Below are 13,538 nucleotides of genomic sequence, written 5' to 3' on the forward strand. Positions count from 1 at the left end.
GCACACTGTTTTATCCAACCCTTCTCTCCTCAGATGCGTCTGAAGAAGCATCGTTGGTATAAAAAAATCCTCAAGTCCAGAGATCCAATCATTTTCTCCATAGGCTGGAGGAGGTTTCAGACCATCCCACTGTATTATATTGAAGACCACAATGGAAGGCAAAGGCTTCTAAAATATACCCCACAGCACATGCATTGTGGAGCAACCTTTTGGGGTAAAGCATTATTGCAATGATTAATTAAATTAGATTATTGCAATAGATTAATCTATACCCTTTTAGCTCTATTATTGCAGTTTGCTCTTTTCCTTTCATGGAATCCTGATTCATAAGATTTGTCTCTCTTGGGGGAAACTGTTTGAAGTGGAATATGTAAAATAGAATCTAAGTTTTGTGGTTTACTGTGTGAGTTTTTCTTGTTTCTTTAAGGTCCTATCACCCCACAGGGAACTGGATTCTTAGCAATACAGTCTGTCAGTGGCATAATGGTAAATATCTGAGGTTTTTACAGATTATGTTTGAGAATTCCTTAATATAAATTACATTTGCAAGTTGAAATCTACTTAAATTGTAGTATATAAATTTCTCTTTGGCTTTTCTTTTCGGGGGTAAAAAAGACAAAGGGTTTGCTGTATAGCTCACAGTACCCTTGAACTCACTATATCACCCTGCACGCCTAGAATTTGATTACTGGGGTTACAAGCATATGGCACCATGGCCAGCTTTTCTATAATTCCTTTAAGTAGAATGTGAGAATAGAGAAGAGGGAGCTAGAAGGATTTTGTTCTTTGTTTAAGTTCTAGCATTATATCAATAAGTGTCTACACATTATTACTCCCTGCTAATGTTTGTTGGGCAAAGTATTTTCATAGTCTTAGACCAGTCAGAGCAAGTTTTATTGACCCCCATTTAACAGGAGAAAATAGAGTAATTGCTAGATATAATCCATCTCAATGGTCCCAAACAATTTCTTAAATAAAACTAATTCTTTTTCATTCCAAATTGATTCTTATTGTGAAATTACCCTCAGGCAAGTATTGGAGTCACCATCATTAATTAGTATGCAACATGGTATAACAATTTTAGATTACTTTTGTTAAAATTCTCTTTTCCATGTTCACAAGTTCTCTCTTTTTTCTTAGCTAGTTGTAAGCAAACTAAACTTTGGTAATTTATTGCATCACAGAAATACAGTTTTTCTCTTGATTTGATCCTATATTCAGACTTCCTGTTTTTGCTTTTTAGCCTGATTTCCGGATCGCTGCCACTGGAGTTGTCCTTGATCTGGATAAATCCATAAAAATTGTGAAGAAATTAAAGCTTACTGGTTTCCCATTCAAAATTTTCAAGAATACTTCTTTTATTAAGGTCTGTATATATATTTAGATATTCACAAATGGATTGTGGTTAAAGCATATTGGATAAAGGACAAGAGTGCAGTGCATGTGGAGGATCCCCTGTCTGAAATGTTTGTGACCAGAAGAATTTCATATTCAAGACTTCCTTTAAGACTTCTGAACATTCATTTGCATATATAACAAGATACCTTGGGATTGGTTTAAATTCATTTGTACTTCATGTGCAACGCATCAACATAGTCTAAAGACCATTTTGTACAGTATTTTTGATGCTGGGTTTTGACTAAAACATGGGGTCAGTTAAATTTTCTGTGTTTGTGTACTCAAAAATTTTGGGCTTATTCCTCTAGAGTGTTATTTTTCTAATGTTTAAGAAAAAAATCATTGCTTGACAGGCTCACACCTAAAATCTTAGCTACTCAGGAGGCTGAGATCTGAGAATCATAATTTGAAGCCAGCCTGGGCAGGAAAGTCTGAGACTCCCAATTAACTATTCAGAAAATGCTACAAGTGGTGCTGTGGCTCAAAGTGGTAGAGTGCTAGCCTTGAACAGAAGAAGCACAGGGACAGAGTCCAGCTCCTGAGTTCAAGTCCCAGGACCAGCACAAATAAATAAATAAATGTGCTTAAATCTCTGAAGGTGAGGTCAGATAGTTGATGCTAATGCTGAAAATCCATAATTTGATCTACTGCTTTTGTTTTCTGCCTATTAGGTTTGTGAAAGCAAAGGAGAAAAATCAGGCCAGTGTGTAGTCATCCTAGCTCCTAGGGAAGTGGAGGCAGGATCATAGTTTGGGGCCAGCTTTGGAAAAGTAAGACCTCATTTCATAAAATCCAAACAGAAGTGTAGGAGGCAGTAATATAGGAGTACTTGCCTAATAAGCTTGAGACCTTGTAGTCAAACTGCTCAGTACAGTAAAGTAATAAATAATAGCAATAATAGGAGAGAAAAAGGAAAAAAATTAGGTTTGTATAATAGTGCAGTAGGAAGTTTAAAAAGTAGTTCATTACATAAATGCTTTGCAATGTGAAGAGATGAGAGGAGGTTTGAGAAGAATTTATTGAAAGTTTCATGGATGGAAAAGGATGTTTCCATTAAACAAAGAGAATGTTAAAATCCCAAAGGCTGGGGATATAGCTGAGTAACAGAGAACTTGCCAGCCGGTGCTAGGCCCTGAATTTGATCTCCAGCATTGAAGGAGGTAAGGGGAAAAAGCAAAGAAAACTGCCATAAAATATCAGTATCCAATATTAATATCCAGTAATGATAACACTGGCCTTTTATCTCCATTTATTTATCTATTTATTTATTTTTGTCTGTTGTGGAGCTTGAACTCAAGACCTGGTCTTTTTGTGCTCAAGGCTAGCACTCAACTACTAGAGCCACAGTGCTACTTCTGGTTTTTAAGTGGTTTATTGGAGATAAGAGAGTAAAGGGATTTTTCTGCACAAGCTGGCTTTGAATTGTGATCCTCAGATCTCAGCCACCTGAGTAGCTAGGATTACAGCCTGGTATTTGTGTTTGTTTTAACAAAAATCCAGAAACTATATTTGCAATTAAGTAGGTAAAGTGTATGATTTTATATTGTATTTTTTTTTTTCTGTAGGGAATGTTTAATTCTGCCTTAGAAGTTGCCAAGTTTGAAGGGGCTATGATTCGAACTGTCAGTGGAATAAGGGGGCAGATCAAGAAAGCACTCCGGGCTCCAGAAGGAGCTTTCCGGGCCACCTTTGAGGACAAATTACTGATGAGTGGTAAGAACCTTTTCTAGTCTTGTTTTTTTGTTGTTGTTGGTTGTGGGACTTGAACTCTGGGCCTCAAGGTGAGCACTCTACCACTTGAGCCACAGCACCACTTCTGGTTTTCTGGTGGTTTATTGGAGATGAATGTCTCATGGAGTTTCCTGCCTGGGCTGGCTTTGAACTGTGATCCTCAGATCTCACCTCCTGAGTGGCTAGGATTATAGACGTGAGCCACCAGCGCCCAGCTCTTTTCTAGTCTTTTTAAGACATTATGGTGCATTAACCACACTCAATTTATAAAATAAACATTACTGGACATAAAGGCCCAGATAGACTCCAACAGAATAATAGTGGATGACTTCAACAACCCACTGTTGCTAATGTACACAGGTCAACTAGACCAAAGAAAACGCAACGAACTAACTTTGGAAGTAAATGATATAGATTCATGGATCAGCAGCCATAGAATACATACTGATCTTAGCAGCCCATGGAACTTTTCTCTAAACTAACTCATGTTTTAGGACATTAAGCAAGTTGTTTCCTTGATTTGTGTTTTGGCTTTTGTGCCAGTACTGAGGCTTGAACTCAGGACTAGGCACTGTCACTTAACCATATCACTTGAGCCATACTTCTGTTTCCAGCTTTTTGCAGTTTAATTGAAACTAGGAATCTTGGGATTTTTCTGTCAAGGCTGGCTACAAATCTCAATCCTGGGTAGTAAGATTATAAGTTGAGCTTGTATGATAACCAGCATAAAGCAAGTTTTGAGAAATACAAGAAAATTAAAATAACCTCCTGTATTTTGTCAGATCACAATGGATAAAACTAGAAACTGTTTTTAAAAGCCTAGAAAATACTCAAAGAATAATATTCACCACAGAGACTAAATTGTACACTTGAACGATCAGTGGGTAACTGAAGAAATAAGGAAGAAAAAATATTCCTTGATTCAAACAAAAATGAAACCTTAGCTTACTAGAATCTTTGGGAAACAGCAAAAACAATATACTAAGCAAAGTTTACAGTAATGCACACATTTGTTAAAATCAGATCACAAAATAAATGATGATATACCCCATGCACTTAGAAAAACAAGAACTGAAAGCAATAGATAGAAGTACTGAAGATCAGGGCACAAATTAAAGATTACAAAACAGCATAATCAATGAAATAACAGTTCTTTGAAAAGATGAACATTATTGACCAATACTTAGCAAAACTAACAAAAAAAAAAAAAAGAAGATCCAAACTAATAAAATTAGAGATGAGAAAGTAGATATAAGCAAGTAGCAATGAAATTCAAAGGCTTTTTAGGGAATATTTTAAAAACTGTATAAGTCTAGAAATGAGTAAATTTCTAGACACATGTCTGAGATATAAACCACTTCATCAGCTCTTTAATGATGAATGATACTGAGAGAGTGGTAGAGTCTGCCAGTGAAAAAAACCCAAACCCGCAGCATGTGCTTGTCATCCCAGCAACTTAGGGACAGATGTACAAATAACATCATAGTCCAGACTGGCCTGGTATACAGTGATACCCTACCTGAAACATAACCAGAGCAAAAAGGGCTGATAGAGTGGATCAAGTGGTAGAACACCTGCTTAACAAGTGTGAGGCCCTGAGTTCAAACTCCAGTACTGACCCACAAGGAAAAAAAAAAAAACTGTCAATGATCCATTTACTATTTCCTCAAGTAGAAAGGAACTTACTGCTTTGATACCCAAATCAGATAAGAACACAACAAAGAAAAACTATACACCAATTTCCCTGATGAACAAGACACAAATTTTCAATAGAATACTTGTAAACTAAATTCAGATTATACATCCTGATCACATGGGTTTAATCTCAGTGATACAAAAGAATAATTCAAAATAAAAAAAGAATAATTCAAAATAGACAAATTTAATACAGGGCATAATCAAAATAATGGTCTAAAATGACATGACCATCTCGATAGATGTAGAGAAAGCTTTTTGATAGAATTTACTGTCCTTTCATGATAAAAGTGTGAAGTATCCAGGAGCAAAAGGAGCATCCCTCAACATAAATAAAGGTTATATACTACAGTATACTAAATGGGGTTAGGAGCTTGGTTAGGTGTCCATGTCTCCCCTTTTACTCGATATAATGCTTGAATTCTTAGAACAGTAAGGCAAGGAAAAAAAGAGGGACATAGGGAATAAAAATTTTTCAGATAATATGATCCTATCTTTAGAAGACTCTAAAGATCAAGAACTTTTACATATGACAAACACTTATCAGAGTAGCAGAACTCAGTAACATTTTTGTGTCCCAGTAATGAGCAGGCTGAGAAATCAGGAAACAGTTCTGTTTGTAATAGCTTAAAAACAAAACTAGGAATAAAAGTAAATAAGGGGATAAAAGACTTCTACAGTAAAAACTAAGTTAAGGGAGAAGTTGTAGAAGAAAGTAAAACATGGAAAAGCAAGTACCTCCCAAGTTCATAAACAAGGAAGAATTCATATTGAAAAGCAGTCTACAAATTTAATGTCATCCCCATCAAAATCCAGTGACCTTCATTATAAGCACAAAAGATGCCTAGTAGCCAAAGCAATCTTGAGCAAAAAGCAAGGCTGGAGGCTTTACAATACAGCAGTCAAACTATACTACAGCGCCATAGTAACAAAAACAGCCTAGTACTGACACAAAATGATAAGAAGACCAGTGAAACAGAACATTGTGCTATATGTGTACTATAGAGTATTATCCAGCTATAAAAATAAAATTAGCTTATTTGCGAGGAAATGATGGTTATGTTAAAATAAGCCAGATGCAAAGACAGGTTTCATATTTTCTTCTAGTTATAAAGAAAATGGAACATAATGGGGACTGTTTGGGAAGGGCAGGAACCAAGGTAGAGTGAGGGGAAAGAGGGTGGAGGCTAATTGGAGTAAGTTGTATGGCAGTATGAGGAGGACATCATAATAACTTTCTCCTCCCACCCCCCCCTTCCCCAATTTTCAGGAGGGTCTGGGTGTGGTGGTACATGTTTGTGATCCCAGCTACTTTCAAGATAGGTATCTGGAGGACTGTGATTAAGGTTAGCAGCTGTGAAAAAGTTAGCAATACTCTTGTCTCAACCAGTAAGCCACATGTGGTAGGGTACGCCTGTGATCCCAGCTACCTGGGAAATATGAGTACGAAGACTGCATCCAGATTCAGCTCCAGGCAAAAACAGGTCTGCAGCAACAGGGTCTGAGAACGTGGTTCACAGTGTAGAGCACCTGCCTAGCAAGCATAAAGCAGTGAGTTTAAACCTCCAGAACAGGATTATTTTGCATGCATGGAAGATTAAGAGTGAGTAGGGTGAGGAAAAGGGGGAGTAAGTAATATAGGTAATAAATATGATCAAGGCATATTATATATATGTATGGATGGAAATTCCCAAATCTCACATTGTATGATTCATATGAAGTGATAAGCATGGTGCTGGTGGCTCACGCCGGTAATGCTTGCTGCTTAGGAGCCTGAGATCTGAGGGACACAGTTCAAAGCCAGCCCAGGCAGAGACTTTCCTCCAGTTACTAGCAAAAAAACAAATGGAGCTGAGGCTCAAGTGGTAGAGCACATTAGCTTTGAGTACAAAAGCTAAAGGGCAGCACCCAGGCCCTGAGTTCAAGCCCCAGGACTAGCATAAAAAATTTTTAAAAAAGATAAAATGGTAAGATAAAGACAATGTGCATGTCTGTTGTATCTGATTTGTGGTAGGAGTTCAAGTCTTTATAAAGCCAGAGGGACTCAGTTCTCTCCAGATGGGCATCTCTCACTATAAGCAGTTTGCGGTATCTGCAGCCTCCTGGTTCACACCCAGACTTCTGCCATAGAGTTTTTGTGGTTGAGCTTTCCTCTCAGGCTCTGTGCAGCTAGCTAGAGACGCCTGGGGTGACTGGGAGTGTGTGATGGCTATGAGTCTTTGGGAAATGTTCAAGTTCATCTCTACTGTAGATATCGTCTTCATGCGAACGTGGTACCCGGTCTCCATTCCCGCCTTCTATAACCCAGTAACGTCCTTGTTGAAACCTGTGGGTGAGAAAGACACCTGGTCAGGAATGAGGACAACAGGCCAACTCAGGCTCGACCATGGCATCAAACTAAAGCCGAACAAGGACTCACTGTATAAGGTACAGATCACTTACATGTGTCAGTGAGCCAGCACCTGTGTTCACGAGTCACACCTGTGCTTTCATATATAACATATGCTTTGAAGTCTTAACATTAAATCAGATACAACAATTGTGATGCATAGACTGCTTTGGGAAAGAAAAAAGGCAAGTACTTTTCACTGGATTGGGAAGAATAAGTCAGTTTTATTATGTGTATTTGAGGTTTATATCATAACACAGAATGAATAGAGATAGCAAAGTTGTCACTGTAATGAAGCAGAGTAGAGTTTCTGCCATCTCCCATTGCTGCCATCTGTGTGATGAACAGTTAGAATGTATTCAGCAGCAATCCCACATTTAACTCATGTTGTAATTCTGATACATCTGTAGCCCCAGGCATCCTCTATGTCTTCCATTTTAAACTTTTGATCTATATTTCCCCCATTTCTTCTTAGCCATTTAAAAATGTATAATTTTTTTTCATATAGTTGTACAAAGGGTTTTCAGTTCTACTTGTCAGATTATGAATGCATTGTATCTCGATTGGTATCACCCCTTCTCTGGGGCTCCCTCATCTCTTGGTCATTTTTATGTCTGCTTGGCAAAATGTTTCTTCAGGTCCTTTGCCCATTTTTTAATTAGATTACTTTATGTGTGTGTGGTGGGGGTGGTTTTGAGGATCAATTCCAGGGCCTCACATATACTAGGTAAGTACTAACATTCCACTCACCTTCTTCCCTGGGTACTTCCCTGCTTGTTTTTCTATTATTGTAAATGTTTGTGAAGACTGATTATTGAACCTTTACAGATAAATGGTTTGCAAGTAATTTTGCCCAGTCAGTAGGTTTTCTTTTCATTTTGTTGGTTGTTTCCTTTGTGGTACAGGAGATTGTTAGTTTGATGCGGTCCCTCTTGTGTATTTTTGCTTCTTGTATCCTAGTTTTTGGTAGTGAGGATGTCAAGGAGTTTTCCCCGTTCTTTTGTAGGGAATTAGGTTTTTGTTGTTTTTTCAGCCATCTTCACTTGGTGTATGCTCTAAGATAAGGGGTCAGTTTCTTTCCTTTACATGCAGAGGTCTAATTTTCTAGTGCTGTTTTCGGGGTGGAGGTGATGTGCACCTATACTAGGGCCTGAGCGCTGCCCCTTAGCATATTTGCTCAAGGCTGGCGCTCTGCCACTTGAGCCACACTTGAGCCACAGCTCCACTTCTGGCTTTTTGCTGATTAATTGGAGATCAGTCCCTTCCTAAGCTCTCAGTTCCGATCTAGGAGGCAGACGTGTGCCCCAGCGCCTGCCTTCTAGCGTTCCACGTCGTGCCTCCTCCTGACTGCTGTAGAGCTTCTGGACAGTTTAGCTTATTAGTTGTTATTAACCAGGAAATGTGATGCTGCCTTCAATTTTATTTTGCCTTTTTTAGTCATTTTGAGTAGTGTGTGTGTTTCCAAATTTTAGGATAAGCCATTGAGCTTATTTTTGCCAGTATTAGGGTTTGAACTGAGGACCTCATGCTTGCTGAGTTTGTGTTCTACCACTTGAGGCTGCCCTTCAATCCTGGCTTTTTGCTGATTATTTAGGGGGTGGAGTCTTACAGATTTTCCTGCCCCGGCTGGCTTGAAACCATGATCCTGAGATCTTAGCCTCCTGAGTAGTTAGGATTATAGGCGAGAGACACCAGTGGTTTGCATATTTAAAACATCCTGGTGTAATCTCTTCAATGTGTTGTTGCACTCAGTTTACTAATGTTTCATTCAGGATGCTTGTTTTGGAATTCATCTTTGGATTAAGTAGTAGGTGACATTGGCCTCAAAATCTGAACGTATCGCCTCTACTCTAGTTCTGTTTTTTAGAATTTGAATGTTTGGTATGACCCATTTATGAAGCGTCTACTGTTAGACTTTTCTTGTTAGAAAGTTCTTAATGGTTTCTTGTTATTAGTCTGCTCAAACTTTGCATTTCTTCCTGATTCTGTCTTGGTAGGTTATATTTTTCTAGGAATTAATTCTACTTGCATATATTTTTTTCATATAGTTCTTTTTTGTTGTTTTGTGTTTTGTTGTTTTTCTTATGTGCCAGTTCTGGGGCTTGAACTCAGGGCCTAGGTGTGATCCCTGAGTTTTTGTGCCCAAGGCTAGTGCTCTACCACTTGAGCCACAGCTCTACTTCTACTTTTTGATAGTCACTTGAAGATTAGAATCTCATTTTCCTGCCCTGGCTGACTTAAGTCTTAGCCTCCTGAGTAGCTAGGATTTACAGGCATGACCCACCAGCACCCAGCTCAGTTAAACTTCTTAATTGGGGTCAGAAATGGCCACCTGTTGGCTGCTGGGGAAGAACTGTAGCCTTCGTCCAGAGGGTAGTACTCAAAATGGGAAATAAGATTTTCTTTGGGAGGATGAGAATACCACCTCAGTGCCCCAAAATGAGGCCTGAGTTGTCCATTAAAAGAAACTTTGAATCTGTTTTGCTACAGACTGTGTAGGCCCTGCTGTCTTTAAACCTGTAATCTTCTTTCCTCAGCTTGCCAAGTGCTGAGATTACAGGCATGCAGCACCACACCTGGTTCTCAATCTATTTTTAAGCTCTGTGGATATAGTTTCATTACATAGATAGGGCATGGTTGATTTCTTAAAGGATTATAAATATGATTTGCATGTACCTCTGTTTGCCTAGACACAAGGATTTCCCTCAAGGCAGTCCAAATGGGATGGTGATTGAATTCTGATGTGTGGTGGTCAGCAGACAAATGTTACTAGTTCCATGGAAAAGTTGATCCATTGAGATTTATGCAGAAGGTTTAAAAGCATATAGATTAATTTAACTATTTCATTGTTTTTGCTTTGTCTTTTCAGCCGGTCCTGCGGCAAAAGAAGCATTTTAATTCACTACACATTCCAAAAGCTTTGCAGAAGGCTTTACCATTTAAGAACAAGCCCAAGACCCAAGCGAAGGCAGGCAAGGTGCCAAGGGACAGGCAGAGACCAGCTGTCATCCGCGAACCCCATGAGAGGAAGGTACTGTCCGCAGGAGCTCACTGCTCAGTGCATGTGGATGTGAAAGTAGTGATTGCTTTTTGTTGTTGGTGTTTTGTTTTGGTTTTTTTTCCAATATTTTGTTTGGTGTTAGTTGGGGGGGGGGCTTGAACTTAGGGCTTGAGTGCTCTCCCTTAACTTTTCCATCAAGGCGGTGCTCTGCCACTTGAGCCACAGCTCCACTTCTGGCTATTTGCTGCCTATTTGAAATAAGGGTCTCATGGACTCTTCTGCCTTATCTGGCTTCGAATCGCAGTCCTCAGATCTCAGCCTTCTGAGTAGCTAGGACTGCTGGCATGAGTACCTGGCTCACTCGGGAGAAAGGATTGGGTTTTTTTGAGACAGAGTCTTTTTCCCATTGGTGATCCTCTGGCCTGTGCTTCCACAGTGCTGCAGTATATGGCATGTGCCAGCAGGCCTGGCCCACAGTTGGCATTTCTCCTGCATTGTCAGTCTTTCTCACTAAAGGATGAAACCCAGACTTATGCAAGGCCCTAAAATTGCAAATTGGAGGACAGACTTTGCATCCTCCGGAGAGTTGTGCTGCCGGTCATAGCTGATAGAATGGGGAGTACCAGCCACACAGCTGGTGAAGCACTCTGCCCAGGCAGGTTGTGTGTCCACAGAGTGGTGCACAGAAGTGGTTTCATAGCAGAGGCACAGTACACTCACAGCGCCATCTCTATGCAGACTGCAGTTCCTAGCTCAGGTGACCTTCCACTAGATTGATCCTTCACTGGGTTCAGTAAATGAACCTACTTTTGGTACCACGCATTGGCCCTGAAATGTCACTCACACGCAGGCTATCACTGAGAATGGCTGGGCACTCACTGCTTTTATCCCTCTCAGATCCTGGCTCTGCTGGACGCCCTGAGCACTGTGCACAGTCAGAAGATGAAGAAGGCCAAGGCACAGAGGCACGTGCACAACCAGGAGCACGCAAAGCTGAAGCAGAAGGAGGAAGAGGAGAAGCTCAAGCGGCAGAAGGACCTCAGGAAGAAGCTCTTCCGGATTCAAGGACAGAAGGAGAGAAGAAATCAGAAGTCTAGTCTGAAAGGAGCTGAGAGCAATTTATCTAAGTGAGCCCTTAGGCCTCTGTGACCATCCCTGAGAGGTGGATGGTGTCCAGTGTCATTGTGCTGGTGTCTGCCATGCTGGGACGAGGATCCGAGAGAGAACTCTCAGCTGGACCCATCACCCAGACTGCACCAAGGGAGGAGCCCTGGAGAAGGCAGAGCTGGTGGCACTGAGCGGTTCGGAGCAGTGCAACTTTGGGTTATATGAATTGTCTCACGTTCTTTCCCCTGTCTGTGGAATTATTTTGTGCTATAAAAATGCTATTAAATATTTTTCTGTTAATTTTGTTATAGTAGTTTTCATTTGGAATCAATGCCTGATAGTTGCTTGTAAAGAAGTGTTTACCCTAGGCGCTGGTGGCTCAGACCTGTAATCCTAGCTACTCAGGAAGCTGAGATCTAAGGATCGTGGTTCAAAGACAGCCTGGGCAAGGAAAGTCCATGAGTTTAACCACCAGAAAACCAGAAGTAGGGCCATGACTCAAGGTCGTAGAGTGCCAGCTTTGAGCAAAACAGCTCAGGGTCCCAAAATAAAAAGCAGTGACAACAGGGGATAAACCAAAAGAAATAACTTCATTCAATACATTTAAAAAACAACCTCTTGTTTCCATTTCTTGGAGTTCATTTCTGTTAGTATTATCAGTACTCTACATGATCAGTGGAGTTTCTCTAGTAACAAACTATAGAAATAACCCCTGAAGTAGTCTTTGGATTAGGTTTTGTTGTTGAAACAGAAAAGGATATATTTACTTTGGCTTGTACATTACAGGTTTCAATCCAGTCAGTTGGCCTTGTTTCTGGGCTGAGGTAAGGCAGAATGTCATGGCAAAAGGGTAAGGTGAAGCAAAGTTACTTACCTCCTTGTGGCCAGGATCCAGGAGACAGAGTCTGACAGAGATAGGAAGGTCCCCAGACTGAGCTGAGTCTTTCCAGGGCCCCTTTGCACTTCCCAATATGTTTTTGATTCATGAATCCAAAGCTTCATGAGCCAGTCCTTTCCCTCCAGCCCTACCTGTCAAGACTGCTGTAGTGGGAACCAAGCCTTGGATGCATGAGCTGTTGAGGGATTTCATGCACCTCACACATGTGCCATACAGTGAGCATAAATCTGTACCATTATACATTCCCTCACTTTCTGTCTATATAAATTAGAACTCAAACATTCCTTTTAGCTTATAGAATACCTTCCTTCTGATTATGTTGTCGTCCTCACCTTTTAAGGCCTGCTGGAACTTGAATTTATAGGTCTAGAAGCAAATAGGGATTGTGGAGGTGGGTTCTGAGGAGACAGCATTGGGTTGTATAACACCTGCCTCTGGGAAAACCATTGTCGCTTCCTCTTGTAACTCTAGGATTAATTCCCTCCCCTCCCTCACCCCAGATGGGGGCAAGGAGACCTATTCCACTCAGAACTTGTGTCTACAGGGACTGTCCTAAGACACATCTTCAAGAACTCACTTCTCTCCAATCAATACCTTACTTTAAAGTAGACAACCTCAGGCTGGGAAGGTGGCTCAGTGGTAGAGTGCTTGCCTTGCATGCATGAGGCCCTGGGTTCAATTCCTCAGCACCACATAAGCAAAAAGAAAAAAGCCGACACTGTGGCTCAAGTGGTAGAGCACTAGCCTTGAGCTGAAGAGCTGAGGAACAACACCCAGGCCCAGAGTTCAGGCCCCATGACTGGACCCCCCAAAAATTAAATAAAAGTACACAGCCTTGTAAGGTGCGTGCTCTCTCTCTCTCTCTCTCTCTCTCTCTCTCTCTATATATATATATATACATATGTGTATATATATATATATATATATATATACATAAACAAATGCATTCTGCATTTGTTTTTCAGCAGTCTCAGCCCTGCAGTTCCAGGAGTTAAGAATCTGCAAGAGGGCAACAGAAATTTTCATACTATTCAGGAGAATTTGGATTCCCAAGCTTTTCCTTTTCCCTTCCCACTTTGCCCAGTAATATATTCATATATGGATGGCATGGCCTGCCAGTGATCTGCTACTGAGAATATCTCAGAAAATCAGAGAACCAGTTCTAGAAACCAGAACCAATTTAGAAAACATGCTCAAAATTGTATTCCTCTAGGCCCATTCTCTGTACTGAAAATCTGTTGAGGGTTCTTGAGAGAAACAGAACCAATAGGGTAATTGTGTCACCTGATAATGGAAACAACTCTGAGGTCTATAGTCAA

At 40.3% G+C, this 13,538-nt stretch overlaps 1 protein-coding gene across 3 annotated transcripts in view; it reads left to right on the forward strand.

Annotated features, from left to right (window-relative positions):
* The window catches only part of Bms1 (BMS1 ribosome biogenesis factor), a 35,506-nt gene extending 23,885 nt beyond the window's left edge, over positions 1 to 11,621 (forward strand). For all 3 annotated transcript variants that reach the window (XM_013033759.1, XM_013033758.1, XM_013033762.1), the window contains 7 exons: positions 34 to 214; positions 428 to 486; positions 1,244 to 1,366; positions 2,964 to 3,111; positions 7,076 to 7,251; positions 10,083 to 10,244; positions 11,112 to 11,621. In XM_013033759.1, the coding sequence (XP_012889213.1) occupies positions 34 to 214; positions 428 to 486; positions 1,244 to 1,366; positions 2,964 to 3,111; positions 7,076 to 7,251; positions 10,083 to 10,244; positions 11,112 to 11,345 (1,083 nt within the window). In that variant the 3' untranslated portion in view covers positions 11,346 to 11,621. The remainder of the gene's footprint in view (positions 1 to 33; positions 215 to 427; positions 487 to 1,243; positions 1,367 to 2,963; positions 3,112 to 7,075; positions 7,252 to 10,082; positions 10,245 to 11,111) is intronic.
* The last annotated feature ends 1,917 nt before the right edge of the window (positions 11,622 to 13,538 follow it).

The sequence above is a fragment of the Dipodomys ordii genome, unplaced genomic scaffold (assembly GCF_000151885.1).
Source record: "Dipodomys ordii isolate 6190 unplaced genomic scaffold, Dord_2.0 Scaffold176, whole genome shotgun sequence".
NCBI lineage: Eukaryota > Metazoa > Chordata > Mammalia > Rodentia > Heteromyidae > Dipodomys > Dipodomys ordii.